The 18767-nt window shown below is 40.7% G+C and overlaps 2 protein-coding genes across 3 annotated transcripts in view; one reads left to right on the forward strand and one right to left on the reverse strand.

Annotated features, from left to right (window-relative positions):
• Mtmr2 (myotubularin related protein 2) overlaps positions 1-1350 on the forward strand; it is a 55556-nt gene extending 54206 nt beyond the window's left edge. Inside the window, exon 16 of the mRNA XM_041656887.1 lies at positions 1152-1350. The gene's annotated coding sequence lies outside the window, so the exon portion shown is untranslated. The remainder of the gene's footprint in view (positions 1-1151) is intronic.
• Cep57 (centrosomal protein 57) lies at positions 212-18453 on the reverse strand. 2 transcript variants are annotated; one of them, XM_041656892.1, is made up of 11 exons: positions 17920-18453; positions 15080-15236; positions 12113-12292; positions 11604-11725; positions 9748-9864; positions 8957-9034; positions 6551-6664; positions 5745-5822; positions 2859-3094; positions 2067-2211; positions 212-1290 (listed from the first exon to the last, which is right to left on the reverse strand). In XM_041656892.1, the coding sequence occupies exons 1-11, from the start codon at positions 17962-17964 to the stop codon at positions 1057-1059; spliced, it is 1506 nt and encodes a 501-aa protein (XP_041512826.1). In that variant the 5' UTR covers positions 17965-18453; the 3' UTR covers positions 212-1056. The 2 variants fall into 2 exon arrangements, with proteins under 2 accessions (XP_041512826.1, XP_041512827.1); XM_041656893.1 differs by lacking the exon at positions 17920-18453 and adding an exon at positions 16581-16649.
• Between the last annotated feature and the right edge of the window lie 314 nt (positions 18454-18767).

The following is an 18767-nucleotide window of genomic DNA, read 5'->3' on the forward strand; positions in this document are numbered from 1 at the left end:
TTTAAGCTATAATCCATAACCTCCACTTGAGTTCCTTGAGTATATGGCTAGCGTGTTCACCAGCCTGTCTAATGAATCAGTCAGTCATACTGGGCTTAGGTGGAAGCAGGAGAATGACAAACATGCACTAAATACTGTTTCTCGATCAGGATACTAATATGCACTCTTGAGATTGGACAACAAATGACACTTTTGTTAGCTGGCTACTAAGTGAAGTTTAAAAATTGCTTTATTGATTTCAGTACCAAATTTATAAAGTTTAACATGTCGATCTATTCAAAAGTATAATTTACATTGACATAATGATAGTTGTGTGTGTTCAGTTCACACACTACCCTTTATTGTATATGCTAAAAGCAATGGGATTCTCTAAGAGTCAAGATTAAAAGCCAGTGCTTAACTGAGGTAACATGATTACAAATAGGTATTGTCTAAAAACTGCAGCCGTGTACATTTCATAACATCCCCTCCTAGTTCTTTACTCCAATATTTCATTTATTTCATTAACAACTGTTTCTAGTTTCATGAAGATGTTATATATTTCATGAGTAACTTACTTAAAATGTTTTGGTCTTTAAGAGTCAACATCTGAAATACCAAAAAGTAGAACAAAACAAAGTCCTCTTAAATAAATAAATATTTAAATACAGAAAACCTCTATCAGTAGTTGAAACAGTACATTTAATGGTATCTGGAGAAGGGAAAGGTAGTGGTCACTTCATGCCATGGGAAGATTTTAAAAACGAGACTTTTCAAGCACTGACTCTGGGGAAAGCCTCATATTCTAAATTTTCAAACCCAATTTACATATATTCCTACTTAAAAAACACACCCACGGGTAAAAAACTGGTCGTCTGTTTACAAAGTGCAGTATAGAGGGTATAGAAACAGCGCAGCTTCTCAGGCTGTAAAACTCCATTTCCATTTAGTTGTGCTGCAGAACACAAGAGATTGTAATGAAGCTTGGGCCCCTTAATACCTGCTAGTAATGGCAACATTAGCAAGCATGAAACCTGGAAATTCTATCCAGTAAGGTACATCATTTATGATCTGGTGTCAGTAATCCCAACACAGATTACTGCTCTGCAGTGAATTCTGTATGGTTTGCATGTCCTTCAGTAACTGAAGATTTTTCCTGCTTTTTTCTCCAGGTCTGTGTTTCGCAAAATCCTTCTTACTTGTGGTCCTTGTGCCTCCAGATGAGCGACTGCTGCTGTTTCCTTCTTCCTCAACAGTCTTTTTGTTAGCTTTTAATTCCTTCTTCTGCTTATCTATGTTTTGTTTCTCCAGCTATCCAAATAATCAAGGCAGGGAAAAAAAAATCGAATTCAATAAAAACATTTTCTTTTAGCTCAAGTATTTTGTTTTTGACACACTGTCTTGCTATATACAGTCTTAAATTCTTGATCCTTCTGGCTCTGCCTCCTGAGTCACCAATACCTTAAACAGTCTTCCTCTAACATGCAAATGATACATTGTAGGCAAGGTTTTTTTTTTCTTTTTAAGCATATAACCTGCAGAAATCATCAATCATTCAGTATTCTAGTACTTAAGTATGTAAAAACACTAAGTAAAGGTAGGAGGAGGTGTACTCATATTAAATAAACCTCATCAGGGCTTTCATCTAGAGAACTAGACTGTGGTTTTGAGATTACTGTGGAGCAGAGCCAGAACAAAGGTGGAGTCCAGTTCCTGGACTGACAATAACTGAAGTTTGGGAATAAGTGGGAAAAGCTGAAGTAGGTTTTAGTATGAGCAAACATACTACTTTTTCACATATTTAATCAGACTTACTATGTTGAAAACTGAAAAACTCTAGGTGTTGTAGACAATTTAATTTGGTCAAACTCAACCATTTAAATTTATCCATAAGTTAAAATTCATTCATAAGGCTAAAGATGTTAAATATATTCAGTAAAGACTTATATGAAACCTAAGTGAGAATTAACACAGACTGACTATTCCTCAAGAATAGCCTGGACAAGTAAACATACCTTAGCATCATCAATTAATACAGACCAAGGGGGAAAGTTAGTCATGACGAACAAGTGAGGGGAAGGAGTTACCTGGGCTTGGTATTTTCGAACTTTAGTTATCTGGTTGGCCTTTGCTTCCATTCTCCCCACTAATGCCTCCAATTCACACTCCAAGTTGTCTTTCAGTTCCACAGTCGGTGACTCCTGGATGAGTTTAGCAAGCTGCTGGTGATCACTACACACAAAACACAAGTGCAGCTTCCTTAAGTTTCTCATCTTTAACAATTATATCCTTTAAATCTCGGTATGAATGACCCACTTTGCCTTTTAACAAAGAGCTGCTTCTTCCAGGGAACCTAAGTTCATTCAGTTCCGGCACCACACTGATACATAAGTGGTTCACAACCACCTGTGACCTCAGTTCTAGGGGCTTTGGTGTCCTATATTCTGGCCTCCTTGGTCACCAGCCCATGTGCTATACACATAAATAAATAATACAAAATGAAGGTATACACAAGTATTCAAGTTTGTGTTCATCCAGGGTTGTAGACTAATATACTTTTATTTGCTTTCTTCCTCCATCAACATTCCATATAAAGAAATTCTACAGGAGGACACTGGTTTCTAAACTGTCCTAACTCAGTGACATTTAGCTAACCCTAAAAACTATTAACATTCACATAGCATTAGCCATCTAACAAAATTAGAAAGGGAGGTGGTAGCCATGTCAGTTACGTTTATTTAAAATAACTTCTAGCCACTGAGCTAGTTTAAGGATTATGCTCAACACCTGTTAACAAAATTAGAATTAATTCAAGCAACAAAAAAAAAATAGGATTTTAGAGCCAAATGTAATTTAAAATTAAAAAACTTAAAACTCACAAGCTCATTTGCCCAAATTCATCCTGTAGTGTCTGTAAGACATCCGACAGCTCTTCACTGACACTGCTGGAAGGAGGTGTCACTGGCTTCTTACTCTTGCTACCTCGGGAACAAGCTTGCTTTGCCAAGGGAACACTGTTAACAACTCGATCATTGCACAAAGCTTTACTGTGGTGCTTCATCAGATGCAAGACATGCTGAACGTTGGCTACTACAGCATGGCTGGGACTGGTGGACTAAAGAGAAAGAAAGTTAAGCAAACAATAATATTGTCTATTCCCATTTTCTAGTTCTTAACTTGAGCAAAGTAAACCACCTCTTAAGTCTAAGGCACAAACGTCCTACACTGTCCACCCTGTGTCACTCACACACACACACACTCACACACACACACACACACACGTCTAGTATCATATATGCTGGGTGTGTTAGTGCATACCTGTAATTCTAGCACTTGGCAGGTGGAGGCAAGGGGACCAATAATTGTTCATCCTGTGCTACATAGGGGCTCAAGACCTCATCTAAAACCAAAGACAAACACCACCAAAAACACCCCAACTGGCCTTCCTGCCTTGGCCTTGTGTTCTTAGCTCCACCCCTATCATTCATTATTCTTCCTGATTCTGTGATGTGCTCCCAAGCAGCCAAACTCCTTAGGACAGAGAAAATGGCTCTCTACCTGTAGAGCACAGCCTATATACTGCTCAATCCTCTACAGTCTCTTGACTTAATTTTGTGAGCAAACTGTATTTGCAAACGGTATTTCTTTGGTGAAACCACTTTCATACCCTGCCTTAAAGCCTAGTTAAACGTACCATTTCTAAGCCGGGCGGTGGTGGCGCACGCCTTTAATCCCAGCACTCGGGAGGCAGAGGCAGGCGGATCTCTGTGAGTTCGAGGCCAGCCTGGTCTACAAGAGCTAGTTCCAGGACAGGAACCAAAAGCTACAGAGAAACCCTGTCTCGAAAATTAAAAAAAAAAAAACAAAAAACAAAAAAACACAATGTACCATTTCTAAATGCCTGGGAGATTAACTCCTCCACTTCTCAGATAGCCCACTGGCAATTTTTATATCTGTCTATCATTGTTTATCACAACATACTCTGATGTGGGATCCCCCTGTATGCTGTGAATACCATTGGTTAATAAAGAAGCTGCTTTGGGCCTGTGATAGGGTAGAGCAGAGCTAGGCAAGAAAAACTAAAAATGCTGAAAGGAGGTGGAGACAGAAGCTATGAAGCTGCCCCTGGAGACAGACACATCGACACTTTGTTGGTAGACCACAACCTCGTGATGGTTCACAGATTAATGGAGATGGGCAAATTAAGATGTAAGAGTTAGCCAATAAAAAGCTAGAGCTAATGGGCCAAGAAGTGATTTAAATAATATGGTTGTGATGTTTGGGTCTGAGCTACCAGGCAGCCAGGAAACAAATAAGCCACCTTACTATACAATACTCTATGTATCTGCATGTCTATTTTATGTACTCACTTGTTCTTCCAGGTCCTAGAGCAGTGGTTCTCTACTGCAACCCTTTAATACAGTTCCTTATGTGTGGTGACCCCCAACCATAAAATTATTTCGTTACTACTTCCTAACTGTAATTTTGTTCCTGTTATGAGTCGTAATGTAACTGTGTTTTTGTTAAGTGCAAATATCTTGAGGTGCACACCATGCTCAGCTTCCTTTGAAATAGTAGAAAGCACTCAAGTATATCTGTCACAGCATAAACACAGAAGGAATAAAACCTGATAGTTGTCTCAAAGTTCTTGTTTTCAATGGGAAAATAAGACTCTTAATAGTTGGCTGGACTTGTTGAGCTCCATTAAGCCATCAGCACAACTTGTTTAAAATGCAGATTTATGGGAAAAACTTAAGCCCTAATATGCTCATTACTTAAAAATGTTTCCTTGTAATTGCTTAGTTTGAGTTTGTCCTGACTAACTTTAGTTTGTCACATCAGGAAAGGAATCTTACATCAGACCCAGTGGGGTGATCCTAGGAATGCAAAGGTGGCTAATGACAATCAAAATAATCACTACTTGCCAATAACTTACACACACACACACACACACACACACAGTATGTATACTTTAATATGCAATGAACAATTTTTGTTGCTATTTTTCTGATTGAGTATAGTAATGAAAAATTTGGGCTAACAGTCTTACTTTTCTAGTGACTCAAATTACCAAAGACAACAAAATGGGTATGACTCTGGACAGGACAAAGAATGATAATGCCAGGTGAAACAGGGTAAATGTATCACTACAGAATTGAACAGTATGATGGCTCAGTTGTGGAAATAGAGAACTGCCTTCAGCTTGAACCCTGACTTCCAGATGCATTGATGCCCCCTCATTGAAAACAAAACGTTTTTAATGAACACAAATTAAGAAGTTTGCATAAAGAGTAACTTCACAACCAAATTTACAGAGGCTTATACTAAGACTCAGGAGAAAGTCTGTTCTTTGAGTTGATGTTATAAACAGTAGTTTGTGCCTTCTAAAAGGGTTTCCTAGAGCCAAGTACGGTGTTGGTTCATACCTATAATCCCAGAAGTTCTGAGGCTGAGGCAGAAGAAATTTTTTTTTAATATCCCATAAAATGTGTAATAAAGACTAAAACAGGCTGGTGAGATAGTTCAGCCATAAGAACACTGGCTGCTCTTCCAGCGGAATTCCAGGCTCAGTTCTCAGCACCCATTTGGCAGCTCACCTGGAACTCTAGTCCCAGGGGATCTAACACCCTCTTCTGGCATCTCTGGGTATTAAGCACAGATGGTACACAGACATGCACGCCAGCAAAACACTCATACACATAAAGGGAAAAACAAATAGACACTGAAATAATTTAAACAAGAAAATCAATAGCTACATAACTCACCTTTCCAGCAACAAAGGGCATATCGCCTAAGCACAATCTGTAATGTGGCTGTGCACCGAAATAGTTCTTAGAACCTTTCTGGATGGAGATAAAAGAAAGCCATTTGGTGAACTAACCCAAGACATCAGCTCACTGTGGAACTACTAGGTACCTAGCTGTATCAGCTACTTTTTTGCTGCTGTGACCAAGTAGAAACAAGGCTTCAAGAAGCTACTTATGAAGGAAGAACTTACTTGGCCCACAGTTTGATCAGATAGAACTCATCATGGAAAAAGTTTGACAGCAAAGCTTGGGGTTGGTGGTATTCATCATACTGGACAAGAGTCAAAATGCAAAGACAAAGGACAGTAAGTGAGCCAGGCTAAAAACTTCAAGGCCTGCTTCCCAGTGACTTTATGGGGGCCATTTCACATTCAAACCACAATGCCTTTTATATATCGTATTACTTGAGGCCTGAATTGGGGGGGGGGGGGGGGAGACAACTGGCAAAACAGACCTCAGAGTTAAGTAGAAGAACAGTATCCACAAAGCATTTTAAGAGTGAAAGGTGATAAAGGCAATGAACACAGATGCATATTCCTAAATGTTTATGTTCTTTTGTAGTTCCCAATGCTTTCATATAGGCCCTCACTACCAGGAAAAGAATTCACAAGTAAATTTCATTTCTCTTCAGCTTTGAGTACAGAAACTAAGAATGAGAGAGACTCACTCTCCCAAGATTCTACTACCATGTGGCTCGAGTGTTGTTGGCACAAATTATTACACAAAATTGGGACTTAAGATTGTGATTGGTTCAGTTTCCATACCTTTTCTGGCGGTTTTGACTTCTTTTTTTTAATTTTTCTACTGCTGGTTGGAACATACGAAGAAACTGTCTTATCTTCAAAAATAAGTCTGTTTGCTTCTAGACCAGTCTGCAGCTAGAAAAAGTTAGCATGGAGTTAATGATGCAAAATAAAAGCTATCATTCACATTTGAGGTACCATATAAAAGTCTATAACTATAGTGGTAATCATCTCACTGGTAGAAATGGCATGGCTTTAGAGTATGCCTTTAGTCTCTCATTTATGTGAACTGCTGAGCTACAGTCGGCCATGCCTTGCAAGGAAGCACTGTTCCACTACTGGTAGTTACTCTGCAAATTCTACTTCAGGAATTAAATGGAATACATGTAGCTCTAAACTGACAAGCAAGCAAAACACCCATATCTATAAAATAAAAGTAAATCTTGGGGGAGTTGGGGGAAGCTGCATTTTTCTCTATCTTTCAATAGCCCTGCTCTTCAAAAAACTGCAAAAGCGGTTATTTTGTATCTCTATATATTAAAAGTAGTCTGGAGTTTGGTAAAAATTCTAATACCAGATTCCTCCTCTTAAAGAGCTTAAAAATTCCAACTGAGAAAAAGTTCCTCAGAAGTTATGACTGACTTTTAAGAAATAGCACAAGTAATGGAAGAAATGCAAGGAATACTGAAAACAGAACATTTCTTCCTCATCTCATGCACTCTAAGGACAGGGTCGTCACTGGCAGTGGAATGCTGGGCTCTCTATCCCAGGAGCATGCCACACTTGGACATACTGAGTAATATTATACTAGACCTAACTCCACAGGATGCCATCCCTCTGGAATACTTACACTGTCAACAAGTGTGAACAACAGTAACAAATGAACCACTTAAGGGCTACTCTGAGCTGCTTTTCTAGCTCATATCTAGTTTTTCTAGTGAATGTCTTCTATGTGTGCCTGAATTTTAAAAAGCTTTTTTTTAAAAAAATCATTTCTTGTTTGATTTCCCTAGCACTATAACCCAGGCTCTGGAGGGCTAAAATACTCTGTTCAAGGTTTTATAAACCAGACCCAGCAAGATACAGAAATGCATTTCCTCCTCCACCTGCCTTCCACTAGCGCAGCGATCACCATCAGAACTCAAACTGACAAGAATTCATCAATCAATAAGTTTGTCAAGATTTCTGTTTAGCATACAAAGACTATCCAATTTAATAAAGAATAGCCCATACCTTTGTAATATTACATGTGAGGAGCAAAAACATCTTAAAACAGCGATCAAAAATGGTTAAGTGGCCATTTAACAAACACACAGAAAAAGTAAATCTACAAGTCATATCAGGTTTAATAAAAAAATAGGCATACCCAACCAATAAATGATTCAAAGAAGCACTAGAAGAGTAATATTTCTATTCTTGCATCAGCAGCTGTGAGAATGCAGGACACTAAGACAAGATGCCATAGGCTCAACTACAACAGGTCTATTAGTAACTTCTAAGATCTGCATCGTGGGTTACTATGATAAAAATTAAAATACTAGCATCATCTTAAAGAGGTTGGAAAAGAGAGACTATCTAGGTAATATCCAAACAACTAGTTAAAATATAAAACAACTTTATCTTAGCATCTAAGAAAGACTTTCTTATCCTCACTGTGCCCTCTATAATGCAGTTCTGGCTAGAATACATGAACTCATGTCCTGAATCATCTACACAATTCTACCACCAGGTGGCTAGATAGGATAAAATTCAAAACTAGGAGAGAACAGAGTTCATTCTTCTACTAAGGCAGGCAACTACCTTAATTTTGGTCCCAGTATCTTAATAGCCTCAAGGAAAGCAGCAATTTTGTTACTGCAGTACTGAGGACTGAACCAAGTGTCTCATGAATGCTAGGCAATCAATCCTTCAACTATAACTCCAACCCAAGACACACTCTTACAGTGGATACTGAATGGTTGGCGAGTGGCTCATCATACCTAATGATGTAATGAATACATGTGTTTGACATGTTTTTACTTCACAAGTATTTTTTTATGTCTATGGATTTATATATTACAAAACTGCCTGCATTTATGTATGTGAATGTGCTTGGTGCACCAGGGTTGGAAGTGTCAGACTCTGGAACTGGAGTTATAGACGGTTTTAAGTCACCATGTGGTTTGCTGATAATGAAAGTCAGGTCTGCTACAAGGACAACCATGTGTTCTTGATCTCTGTACCTTCTCTCCAGCTCCAATCTCACAGGTTTTAAAAATGCTAATCCAGGCTGTAATCTCAAACATCCAAAGAACTGCTCAAATTTTCTTTGCAAAGTTACATTCCTAATTTCCAATACAAAGCTATCTGAGGTCTACTTATGGATCTGGTGCTCACGCGTAACTGTTCCCTATTAAAACACATTTACCTGCTCATCATTCCACTCACCTCTGCTGCCTGAGCCTGCATACGCTTCCTTTCTTTCTCTTCTTCACGGAGTTTAGATTCCAACTCTTCCATTTTTTTCTAGTGATAAGAATATCAAAACAGATAATGGTTAAAAGTATCTTTTTGTAGAGCTTTAAGAATAGTCAAGATAGGGGGCTGGAGAGATGGCTCAGCGGTTAAGAGCATTGCCTGCTCTTCCAAAGGTTCTGAGTTCAATTCCCGGCAACCACATGGTGGCTCACAACCATCTGTAATGAGATCTGGTGCCCTCTTCTGACCTGCAGGCATACACGTAGAAATAATATTGCATACATAAATAAATAGTCAAAATAAGCATGTTAGTTCATTCTGGTAATGGCTCAGGCCAACAAATCAACTAATAGTTATTAGTGAAGTAGCTATGAGTTAAGTGGCCAGAATTGGGGGAGGAGGGGATCTATGATCTATGTCCAAGAACACAGTTTATATAAAGGAAAATATTACATAAAGACAAATCTAGATCTTCACTCAGTAGTATTAACTTTTCAAGTAAAACACAAAAGTAAAATTAGTTCAGAAAAATTACATGATGTAAGTTTTAAGTATAAAAAACATTACACCCTTCACTGTTTTCAAAAAGAGCTACCTATGTCCAGCCTCCAAGATTACAAAATGTCAACATTCCTTTTCAGATTGCTTTCTTTTTAAAGACTATGTATAAGACCTTTGCATTATAAATACCCACATTTATGAACAAATAGTGACAACCACAGCACTCTACATCAGTAAAAGTAAAAGTCATGTGCACTGACTTCTGCAAGAGCCTGCATTGTGGTAAGCTTGTTGTATTCCTGTTCAAGAAGATCCAGTTTCTCCAGCTGGCTCTGAACATGGGTTTGATCATGTTGCCGTTCTCTTTCTAGGGAAACCTGAGAAACACCACCAAAATGCACTATGAGATGATTAAAAAGTTTTAAGCACACCACACACCAAGCATAATTCTATGTACTTTGCCTGTTCTTTCACAGACCTGTTGGATATGGAAAGGAATTCTAGGAACAGAACACTAAGAGAAGACCTTAGGGGTGCTGATGATCCGTGTCTTATTTTATATGTATATGCATAGCGTGCCTTTGGATATTAGAGTACGTCTTCTAAGAACTGGTACCCTCTTTTTGCCATGTGGATCCCCAGGATCAAACCTGGCTTTTCAGGCATCAATGCAAGTGCCTTTATCCACTAAGTCATCTCACCAGCCTTGGAATATTATTCTCAATATAATACTTTACCAAATAGTTTATATAAGGTTTTATGTAAAGGCATATATCCTTAAACCCTAGGATAGAGGATTTACTAGACACATACACAAGTATTTTCAGTTAGCCTTATCCTATTAAGTACTCTCTTAATGACTATAAGAACTTGTATGGCCGGGCGGTGGTGGCGCATGCCTTTAATCCCAGCACTCGGGAGGCAGAGGCAGGCGGATCTCTGTGAGTTCTAGGCCAGCCTGGTCTACAAGAGCTAGTGCCAGGACAGGCTCCAAAGCTACAAAGAAACCCTGTCTCGAAAAACAAAAACAAAACAAAAAAGAAGAACGGGTATGCATTTATTTCCTTTGAATGCAAAATATACTCTTTTTTCCTTCAAACTTAGGGTCTGATTTGGAAAGACTGTCCATATACTTAAGGAACAACAGTTTCACAATAAACAAATCAAAATAAATGGGCAAACATACTAAATAGATATATTTGGAAAAGCCTAACACTAAGTATCTGAATATGCCATTGACATTTCTCCAAATTATACAAGAGGAAATTATGCAAGAGAATTCTGGATAATAAAACAAGCAGTAAGACTGTGAAAAGATGTATAACATGATTAATCAGTGGCACATTTTTCCCAACTCTGCTGTGTAACTGCTTAAACATGTAAGTCTAGAAAATAGTATTTCTCTTTTACAACTGCAGATTATGCATTTAAGCACATAAGAAATCAAGTTTTGCATAAGGTTGAATTGTCCATATGAAAAGTATGTTTAAAAAATATCGGACACCAATGTTGTAATTATCTTCTACAAATGACAAGTTACTTAAATACAAAGACTACTGATGCAACAGAAGAAAGCCATTTTGTTTAAAATTTTACAAGCGTAGTAGTTGGGCACATAGCTCATCTGGTGGAGTGCTTGCCTAGCACTAGAGAAAGCCTTAGGTGCAATGCACAGTATCACGTACACTAGGTGTAATGGTGTGTGCCTGTAATTTCAGTACTTTGTAGATGAAGTCATAAGATGAGAAGGGCCAGGTCATCACAACACAGTGAGCCAGCCTAGGCTCTATGAGGCCCAGTTTCAATAAACAAATTAATTAACAGGCTTTAACTGCAAGGAATTTTATAGAGTAGATTTCAGAGGTACATATGGTTATTTACACATTTGATAATACAAACTCCAAGACACTGACATGACTATTAGTGAAATTTGAGCACAAGTCTACCAAGTAAAAGAATCATACATAATAAACAGAGTCAGTCAAACCATTATCTACTACACTGAGCCTAATAAATTTCAGCATGAGGCTTTAATAGCAGTGCCATCAGGCCTCTCTGAGAAGAGGTCTACTAATCATCTGTCACCATTATTCATTTCATGTGGGAGGTGTCATACCTGTTTTTCTAAGACAGATGTCCTTTCCATTTCTGCATGCTTTATCATATTTCGCATGTACTCCAATTGTTTTTCTAAAAGATTACATTTATTTTCTGCAGCTAACAACTGGGATGTCAGTTCTAAAATGAATACACACAAAAAAGTAGTAATTAGCTAACACAGAGGCTTGTTCCAACAGCTTGTATACAGGAACTGAACTTACAGTACATACGTGGGCTAGAGGTAAGGTTTGTGGTAGAGTGCTTGCTCAGTATGCCCGAGTACTGCAAAACAAAACAGCAGCCCTCCAAAACTGCCAGCCCCTCCCAGTAGTCCTAGAAACCTCTCTGGGTGATTTATGTTCTCTATGCAAGTCACACACTGCCAATAAGCATGATGTCATGTCTCCTCACAATAACACCTGATTGTGATGTAATTCTGTCTTGGCTAGAGTAACCATCACAATGTGGAATTCTAAAATAATTAACATCTGGATAGATTTTAGTTTCCTTCTTGGTTAAGCAAACCTTGATTGTGCTTTGATTCTTTATTCTTTGAATTCTCTCTCTCTTGTATCTGTTCATCCAGTACTTTCTTATATTCAATTGTTTCCCTAGACAAGGTTTTCACACTTTCTTCTGCCTGAATCCTTTCCAGTTCCAAGCGTCGAATCTTATCTTGAAGATTCTTAAGAGCAGAAAATATGGCTGCCAAGTAGAAAATGCACAAACTTAGGTTAACAACGCACACAGAGAAGCTCACCAAAAAAGAAATTTTCTTCTGACAGTTATTCTGTACCCTAGGATGACCTCAAAAATCACAGTAATTCTCCTGCCTTAGTCTCCCAAGGGCTGGGTTATAGGTGTGAGCCGTGGAGCTCAGTTCTGAAAAGTTCAGAAGACTGACAAGTCCAGTGGGAGATCACTCTCTGAAAACGGGGCCTTATTTCCTAATTAAAAAGTCTTCCAAGGGGAGCCTTTGGCTAATCATACATAAATTCACAACCGTCCTGTGGTGCTTTGAATAAGAATGGCCTCCAGATTCATGTATTAGCTTAGTCAACAGGGAATGGTGCTACATGTTAGGGTAGATATGATCTCACTGGAGGAAGTGTGTCACTGCAGGTGGGCTCTGAGGTTTCAGAAGCCCAAGTCAGGCCCAGTCTTTCTCTCTTCCTGCTGCCTTTAGAATTGGATGTAGAACGCTGATACTTCTCCAACACCATGTCTTCCTGTATGCCACCATTGTGTAAAGCTGTGTAGTTCAGGCTTTATAAATCTAAGGGGTTGTACAATCCCCCTCTGAGGCTAAGGAAAGCTATGGAAGCCAAGCATATGTCAGGGTTGTGCCTGAACATAGCAACACTTATAAAGGAAAGCACTGTGTGAAGCTGTGAAGAGGAAACCTGGATTGTGTTGGAGACCCCAAGATGTTAGAGATGCCAAAGTCATGGGATATCTGCCAAGAAGAGCTGCTAACAGGAAGTAGAACCAGCAAGAAAGACTTGTGTGGCAGTCAACAAAGCTGAAAGGAGTTGGAAATCGGAAGATCTCTTGGACGTCATACATGAGATGCACAATGTGGAGTTTGTCTTGCTGATTTCTGTCTTGTTCTGGTACCGTTCCTCACTGTCCTCCCTTGCCCCTTTTGGAATGGCAATATATATTCTGAGCCACTGTGTGTGAAGGATGTAACTTGCTTTCTTACTTTGATTTTACAAGGGGTACAATGAGATTTCCATGAGTCTCAGGAGAGGCTTTGAACTTTTAAACAGTGTTGAGACTGTGATAGAGTATTGGGATTTTTGAAGTTGAACTGAATGCATTTTTGTAACATTATGATATGGCTACAAGCTTATAGGGGCTTGGGAGTGTGGTTTTAATAATAATGACCCTGAAAGGCTCATATATTTGAATGCCAAAACCACTACTTGTTAGAGTAGGTGTATCCTTGCTGAAGGAAGTTTGTTGTCACTGGGGTAGGTTTTGAGGTTTTAGAGGCCCACACCACACCAAGTATCTCTTTTCCTCCTACCTTCAGATCTGGATGTAAAACTCTCAGATACTTCTCCAGCGCTACATCTGCCCTGCATGCCACCATGCTCCCTGCCATGATGACAATGAACTAAACTTCTGATACTATAAGTGAGTCCCAATTAAATGTTTTCCTTTATAAGAGTTGCTGGGGTCATGGCGTCTTGTCATAATAATACAGTCTCAAAGTAGAGTATTAAATGTCGTAAACCACTTAGCCTCTGGAGGACACACTGAAATCAGAGCAGCTATGCCTATTCACAAAAGACCCTAAAAAGGTGTCCTAACATTTCCTCCTGGAAGGTGAGGAGGCTCACAAAGCTTACCAAGCAGCTCAAAAGGCAGGATACAAGGCCCTTCTCCCTAGAGAGCTCTCAAAGGTTGCTAATAACTGTCAGTGCCAGGGAGACACTTCCTCAGTGACCTGTAAATTGCCCATGCTCATCTGAGGAAGCTCAATAAACACACTGCTTCATCAAAGTTGTCTTTAAGAATGGAATCATCTCTCTGGTCTGTTGTGGGTACCTCCCTTTGGCAAGCAGATATTTGTTCATGTATCCCTAGCAACAGGCATACAACAGATGTCTCAAATGTGTAACTATGCCAAAGTCAGGGGTCAGCCTTGGATTCCATTCCTCAGGTAATGGTGTTTGTTCAGCCAAGGTCTTTCACAACTAAGGCTCACTGATTAGGCTATGTTGGCAAGACAGTGAGCCCCCGAGATCTTTCTGTCTGTCTCTGGCACACAGCACTGGGAATAGAAATGTGCCAAAAAGCCTGGAACACAGAAGGGCTTTTTAAAAAAAAGTATTGATTTTGTTCATCCTCTGACAGTTTCATATATGTATGTATGTAATGTACCTCCATCATGTTCACCTACCTCCTTTCACACTCCTCCAGGACCTGGCCCAACACACACACAGCCTCCTAATGTTTGTCTTCTTTAGAAAAATATAATTCAGAGTCTAATCAGTGCTGTCTACATGATGACTGTGACTTTTTAAAAAGATATTTATTTAATGGGTATGGATGCTTTGCCTGCATGTATATGTGTGCCCCATGTGCATGCCCAATGCCCAGAGGCTAGAAGAGGGTATCAGATCCCCTGGGAATCGAATTACAGACAGTTGTAAACTGCCATCTGAGCACTGGGAACTGAACCCAGGTTCTCTTGGAAGAGCAGTTAGTGTTCTTAACTACTAAGCCATTTCTCCAGCCCCTGCCTGAGACTTAGGTTCCTGACTGATTTCTGGAGATGACAGACTAGTATTAAGTGACTCAGAGTATTTTAGCTTCCATGATTTGGTGGATAATGTTCAACAGCCAATATGAAGAGCTCTGTAAATTCACAGAAATAAAGGGGAAATATATATTATTCAAATTTCAAAACAAGAGAGGTCAAACTAAGAATTTAAAACTAACCAGTAAACAAATAACATTTACTCTGTTATAGTTGGTTACCTCTGCTGTTGCTTTCTGGATAGGCAAGTGTGGGCTTATTTGGGGAGCGCCGCAGATCACTATTAAGGAAAGGCTTATCAGGTGGATATAATACATATGCAGATGAAGAATGACGAACCATATTTCCATTAGACCTTGATGGTTCTGCTAGGATGTTCTGAAAAAGAAAAGAATGAAATTACCTTTCAGACATTTAAAGCAAATACTCATGACTGAGAAACACAGCATGTTTCTCTAAAAGGCAGTAGAAAAGAAAAACAGCATACTGATCTCACAGTAGAAAGCAACCTCTATTGATTTTTGTTTAGAGATGCAACGTTTTGGGTTAAACAGCCACATGGCAAAAAAAATCAAGCTCACAACAACCTCAATACAAGTATTTAGGCAAGTCAAATCTTTGTTCAGATCAGAGAGGCACAAATTGCTGAATTACTCTATCCTCAATAAACAGCATATTTGCCAAATATTTATAATGAGCAAAAATCTCCCTAAAGAAAGCATGTTCTTTTCTTAAAAAAAAATATATATTTAGTTAGCATGAAGAGGAAACTACTATAAAATATTCAGACTTATATATTCTCATATAAAACTATTTCTTCACATGCATCATCTGTCACAAATCTGTATGCCCCTGAATGTAACCTGGAATTTTAGTAGCAGGTGAGTTTGTGGTGAAGAGGGAAATAATGGAGATGCTAGAAGCTAAGAAAGACAGGATGATTGCCAGCTGTTCAGAATTCTCACATCTAGTTCTTTATAGACTGCCACACAAACTAGAATTTTCAATTTTCTGAAGAACTTTATTGCTAAAATATTAGTGTAGTCTGTAGGTACAAAGCATTACAACAATAAACCGCTTTCTAAACAAAAAATATCCAAATAAATACATAATGAAAATTTGTATTTTTGTGCAACAGTAAGACAAACTTCCAATGGATTCATAAAAGCAATTACAAAACACACTGTTGCTATGAAAACCACAAGGGGCAATGAGCTCAGGAAAGTTAGAAAAAGAGCCATGGTCACATAAGTGTAACCACTTCTCAGCCTTTTGCCTAAGATCAAATGACAGCTCTACCTGTTGTAACATGGGCTCAGGCACTAACATTTATCCTTTAAGAAGTCTAATAGCAAAATAAATAAATAAAATCCAATGGCAAACTGAGGTTTTGAAAGTAATTTGAAAAACATAAATTTTTAATTTTTAAAAATATCATCATTGTTATTATATAGCATAATGAATTGTCCCATACACTGATCTTGTATATAATTAACAGAGAACACTGGGTTTTTATTGGTTAGCAAGAAACTGTTAGTCCCATCATTTAACTTTCAAAATAAGCTAGTGGTTTTTACTGTTGAGTTCCCTTATAGAAGCAGCAGAATCTGGTTACATTATCACTGCAACCAAATAATCAACTGGTTCTAAATAGAAAACCCATGAATAAGCCCTTCTGTGTTCCAAAGCAAGCAGCACGCGTGACTTTTTGTTGTCACTTACCTCTCAGCGCCTATAAATAAACCCCTCCTGGTACCTCTTATTCCCTCTCCACTACCTCCCAGTGCCTTGAAATGATGAAGACAAAACCTCTCCCTGGACTCCAAGACTCCTAAACACTAGACTGATTTCTGAGTTTTTAAAGCAAAATCTAGGTCAGTAGATAAAGGTGCTTGCTGAACAAGCGTAAAAAGCTGAGTTAGCCCCCAGAACCCACTAAGGTGGAAGGGGGCAATATCAAAGCTGTCTTCTGCTCTCCAGGAGTAAATTGTGGCATGTGCTGCCCGCACACGGTATCACTATGAAAATTTTTAAGTAAATAATCTTTATCAGAAGCATGGATCACAGTCATCATTTATCTAAGCACTTTTTACTCCGTGGAGGGGCAGCGATGATCTTCCTAGGTCTCTCCTCATAAACTTCCTGCATCTCTCCTCCCACTTTTATTAAATGTCAGAGTTCCCCAAGGCTTGGTCAACAAGGTTCCTTTCTTGTTCACATAGATCCTCTTTTTAAAAATCTCTTCTAATCTCAGGCCTCTTAATTTTTATTTGCCAGTAGCTTTCAAGTTAAATATGGAATTGAGGTCTGAATCTAAAACTCCAAACTCATAACCTCCTTAGTTATGGGTTAACATGGCTATAACTAAATTCTTGGTTAGTTACCAATCAGCTCTTCACGAGCTTACCAAAACAAATGGCACTGGCTCTGTACAAAACCCTTGTATAGTCATTTCATTCGCCCATATCTAATCTCTGCAAATCATTCATGGCTCTTTCTCCATAGCATACTCTGAATCCCTAACGCCCCAGATGTTGCTGTAGTGGCTATAGGTTGTTCTTTCTCCACTGAATTCTCTCTCTTCTTACTAGAGCGTTTTCCAAGAGACTAAGCTCCACAGATAATCTTACAAACGCCAGTGACTAAATTTCCGCGCTAGCTTCTCCAAAGCAGCAATTTCCACAGCGCCCTAGCGATCCCGAAGGAAGCAGGAGCGCGGGCTCTGGCCGCCAGGGTCGCACTCCGGGCCCCGGGACGCCGCAGATCTGCACACCTACCGAGCGGGGCCGTTACGCTCACGTGACCACGCGGCTCTGTTTGCACAGGCCCGAGCGCACCGGCCCGGCCGGGACAGCGCTCCACAGAGCCGGCGGCGAGGCCAGCGAGCTCAGGGTAGCAGGGGAGGCGGGCAGGGCTGCACCGGAGGACAGGTGCAGCCTCCCGGGGGGACCCGCCGTCCGCGCAGTGCGGCCGACACCAGATCCGGGGCCACCAGAAAAAAAGTGAGACAACCCGGAGAGCCGTCCCGGCCCACCCGGAACCCAAAGAACACGCTGCTTACCGAAAACTGAGACTCAGAAGTCGCCGAGACCGAGGCCGCCGCCATGTTCCCGCCTGCGCAACGCGGGCCGCTGTCCTCCAGCTCCTCCTCCGGGTTCGACAGCTGCCCGCTGGGGGCGAGCCGAAGCCGAGCCCCCGATGGAAAGGGCGGGCACGCTGCGAACCGCCTAGGGGCCTCGGCTTCACACCCTCCGGGGACGCCACGCTCCGCGAGCACTGAAAGAGCGCCGTGTCCTGACAGACGTCTTCATTAGCCAATCGGGAAAGAGGACATCTTCTGGCGGCAGGCTAGAGCCCGCCTCCTCTCTCGGTGACGTCACAAGGTAGCGCGCCGCGGAGCCTTCAGGATGGCGACGCTGTGAGCCTACGGCCGCCACTGTGTATTCTGGACAGGGCTGGTGTTGTGGAAGAGGGCGCGGAGGCCGGGGCCGCTGGAGCGCCCGGCGGCCGCTGGGGCGGGTGACGGCGGCCGAGGGAAGCGAGCGGAAAGTGCAGACACGCCATCAGCACCCCAGCAACAAACTCCCGGGCGCTCGCCTGACCACGCCTTTCCCAGGTGAAGTGATGGCCTTCCGGCCAATGACACGCAGGACTGGGAGGGGCTTAATGACACGGTCCAATGGAAACCCATGGCTGAAAAAGCGACGCTTCGTGACTTGTGTCCCAAGGGCCCGGGAGCCCCGCCCACACCAGGACCCGCCGTGGTTTGTGGGCAGGGTCTCTTCGGAGCGGATTTCGCGCGCTCAGAGCACCGGCCTCCTATTGGTTGTTGTTTTCTTGTCTTTGTGGGCGCTCCCTGCGTAACCTAGGCCAAGTGTTGGGCGGGGTTTCCGAGTGACGTGAGGTTGT

The sequence above is a fragment of the Microtus oregoni genome, unplaced genomic scaffold (genome assembly GCF_018167655.1).
Source record: "Microtus oregoni isolate MIOR12 unplaced genomic scaffold, Mior012 000008F_ref0000371, whole genome shotgun sequence".
Taxonomy (NCBI): Eukaryota; Metazoa; Chordata; class Mammalia; order Rodentia; family Cricetidae; genus Microtus; species Microtus oregoni.

Bases quoted from the DNA above. Each gene is read 5' to 3' on its own strand.
- Cep57 (XM_041656892.1), bottom strand. From the start codon at position 17,964: ATGGCGGCGGCCTCGGTCTCGGCGACTTCTGAGTCTCAGTTTTCG. The intron at 9,865-11,603 runs GTATGACACCTC...GGTGTTTCTCAG, and splicing joins CATCTGTCTTAGAAAAACAG to GTTTCCCTAGAAAGAGAACG. The intron at 3,095-5,744 runs GTGAGTTATGTA...CTTTCTCTTTAG, and splicing joins TGCCCTTTGTTGCTGGAAAG to TCCACCAGTCCCAGCCATGC.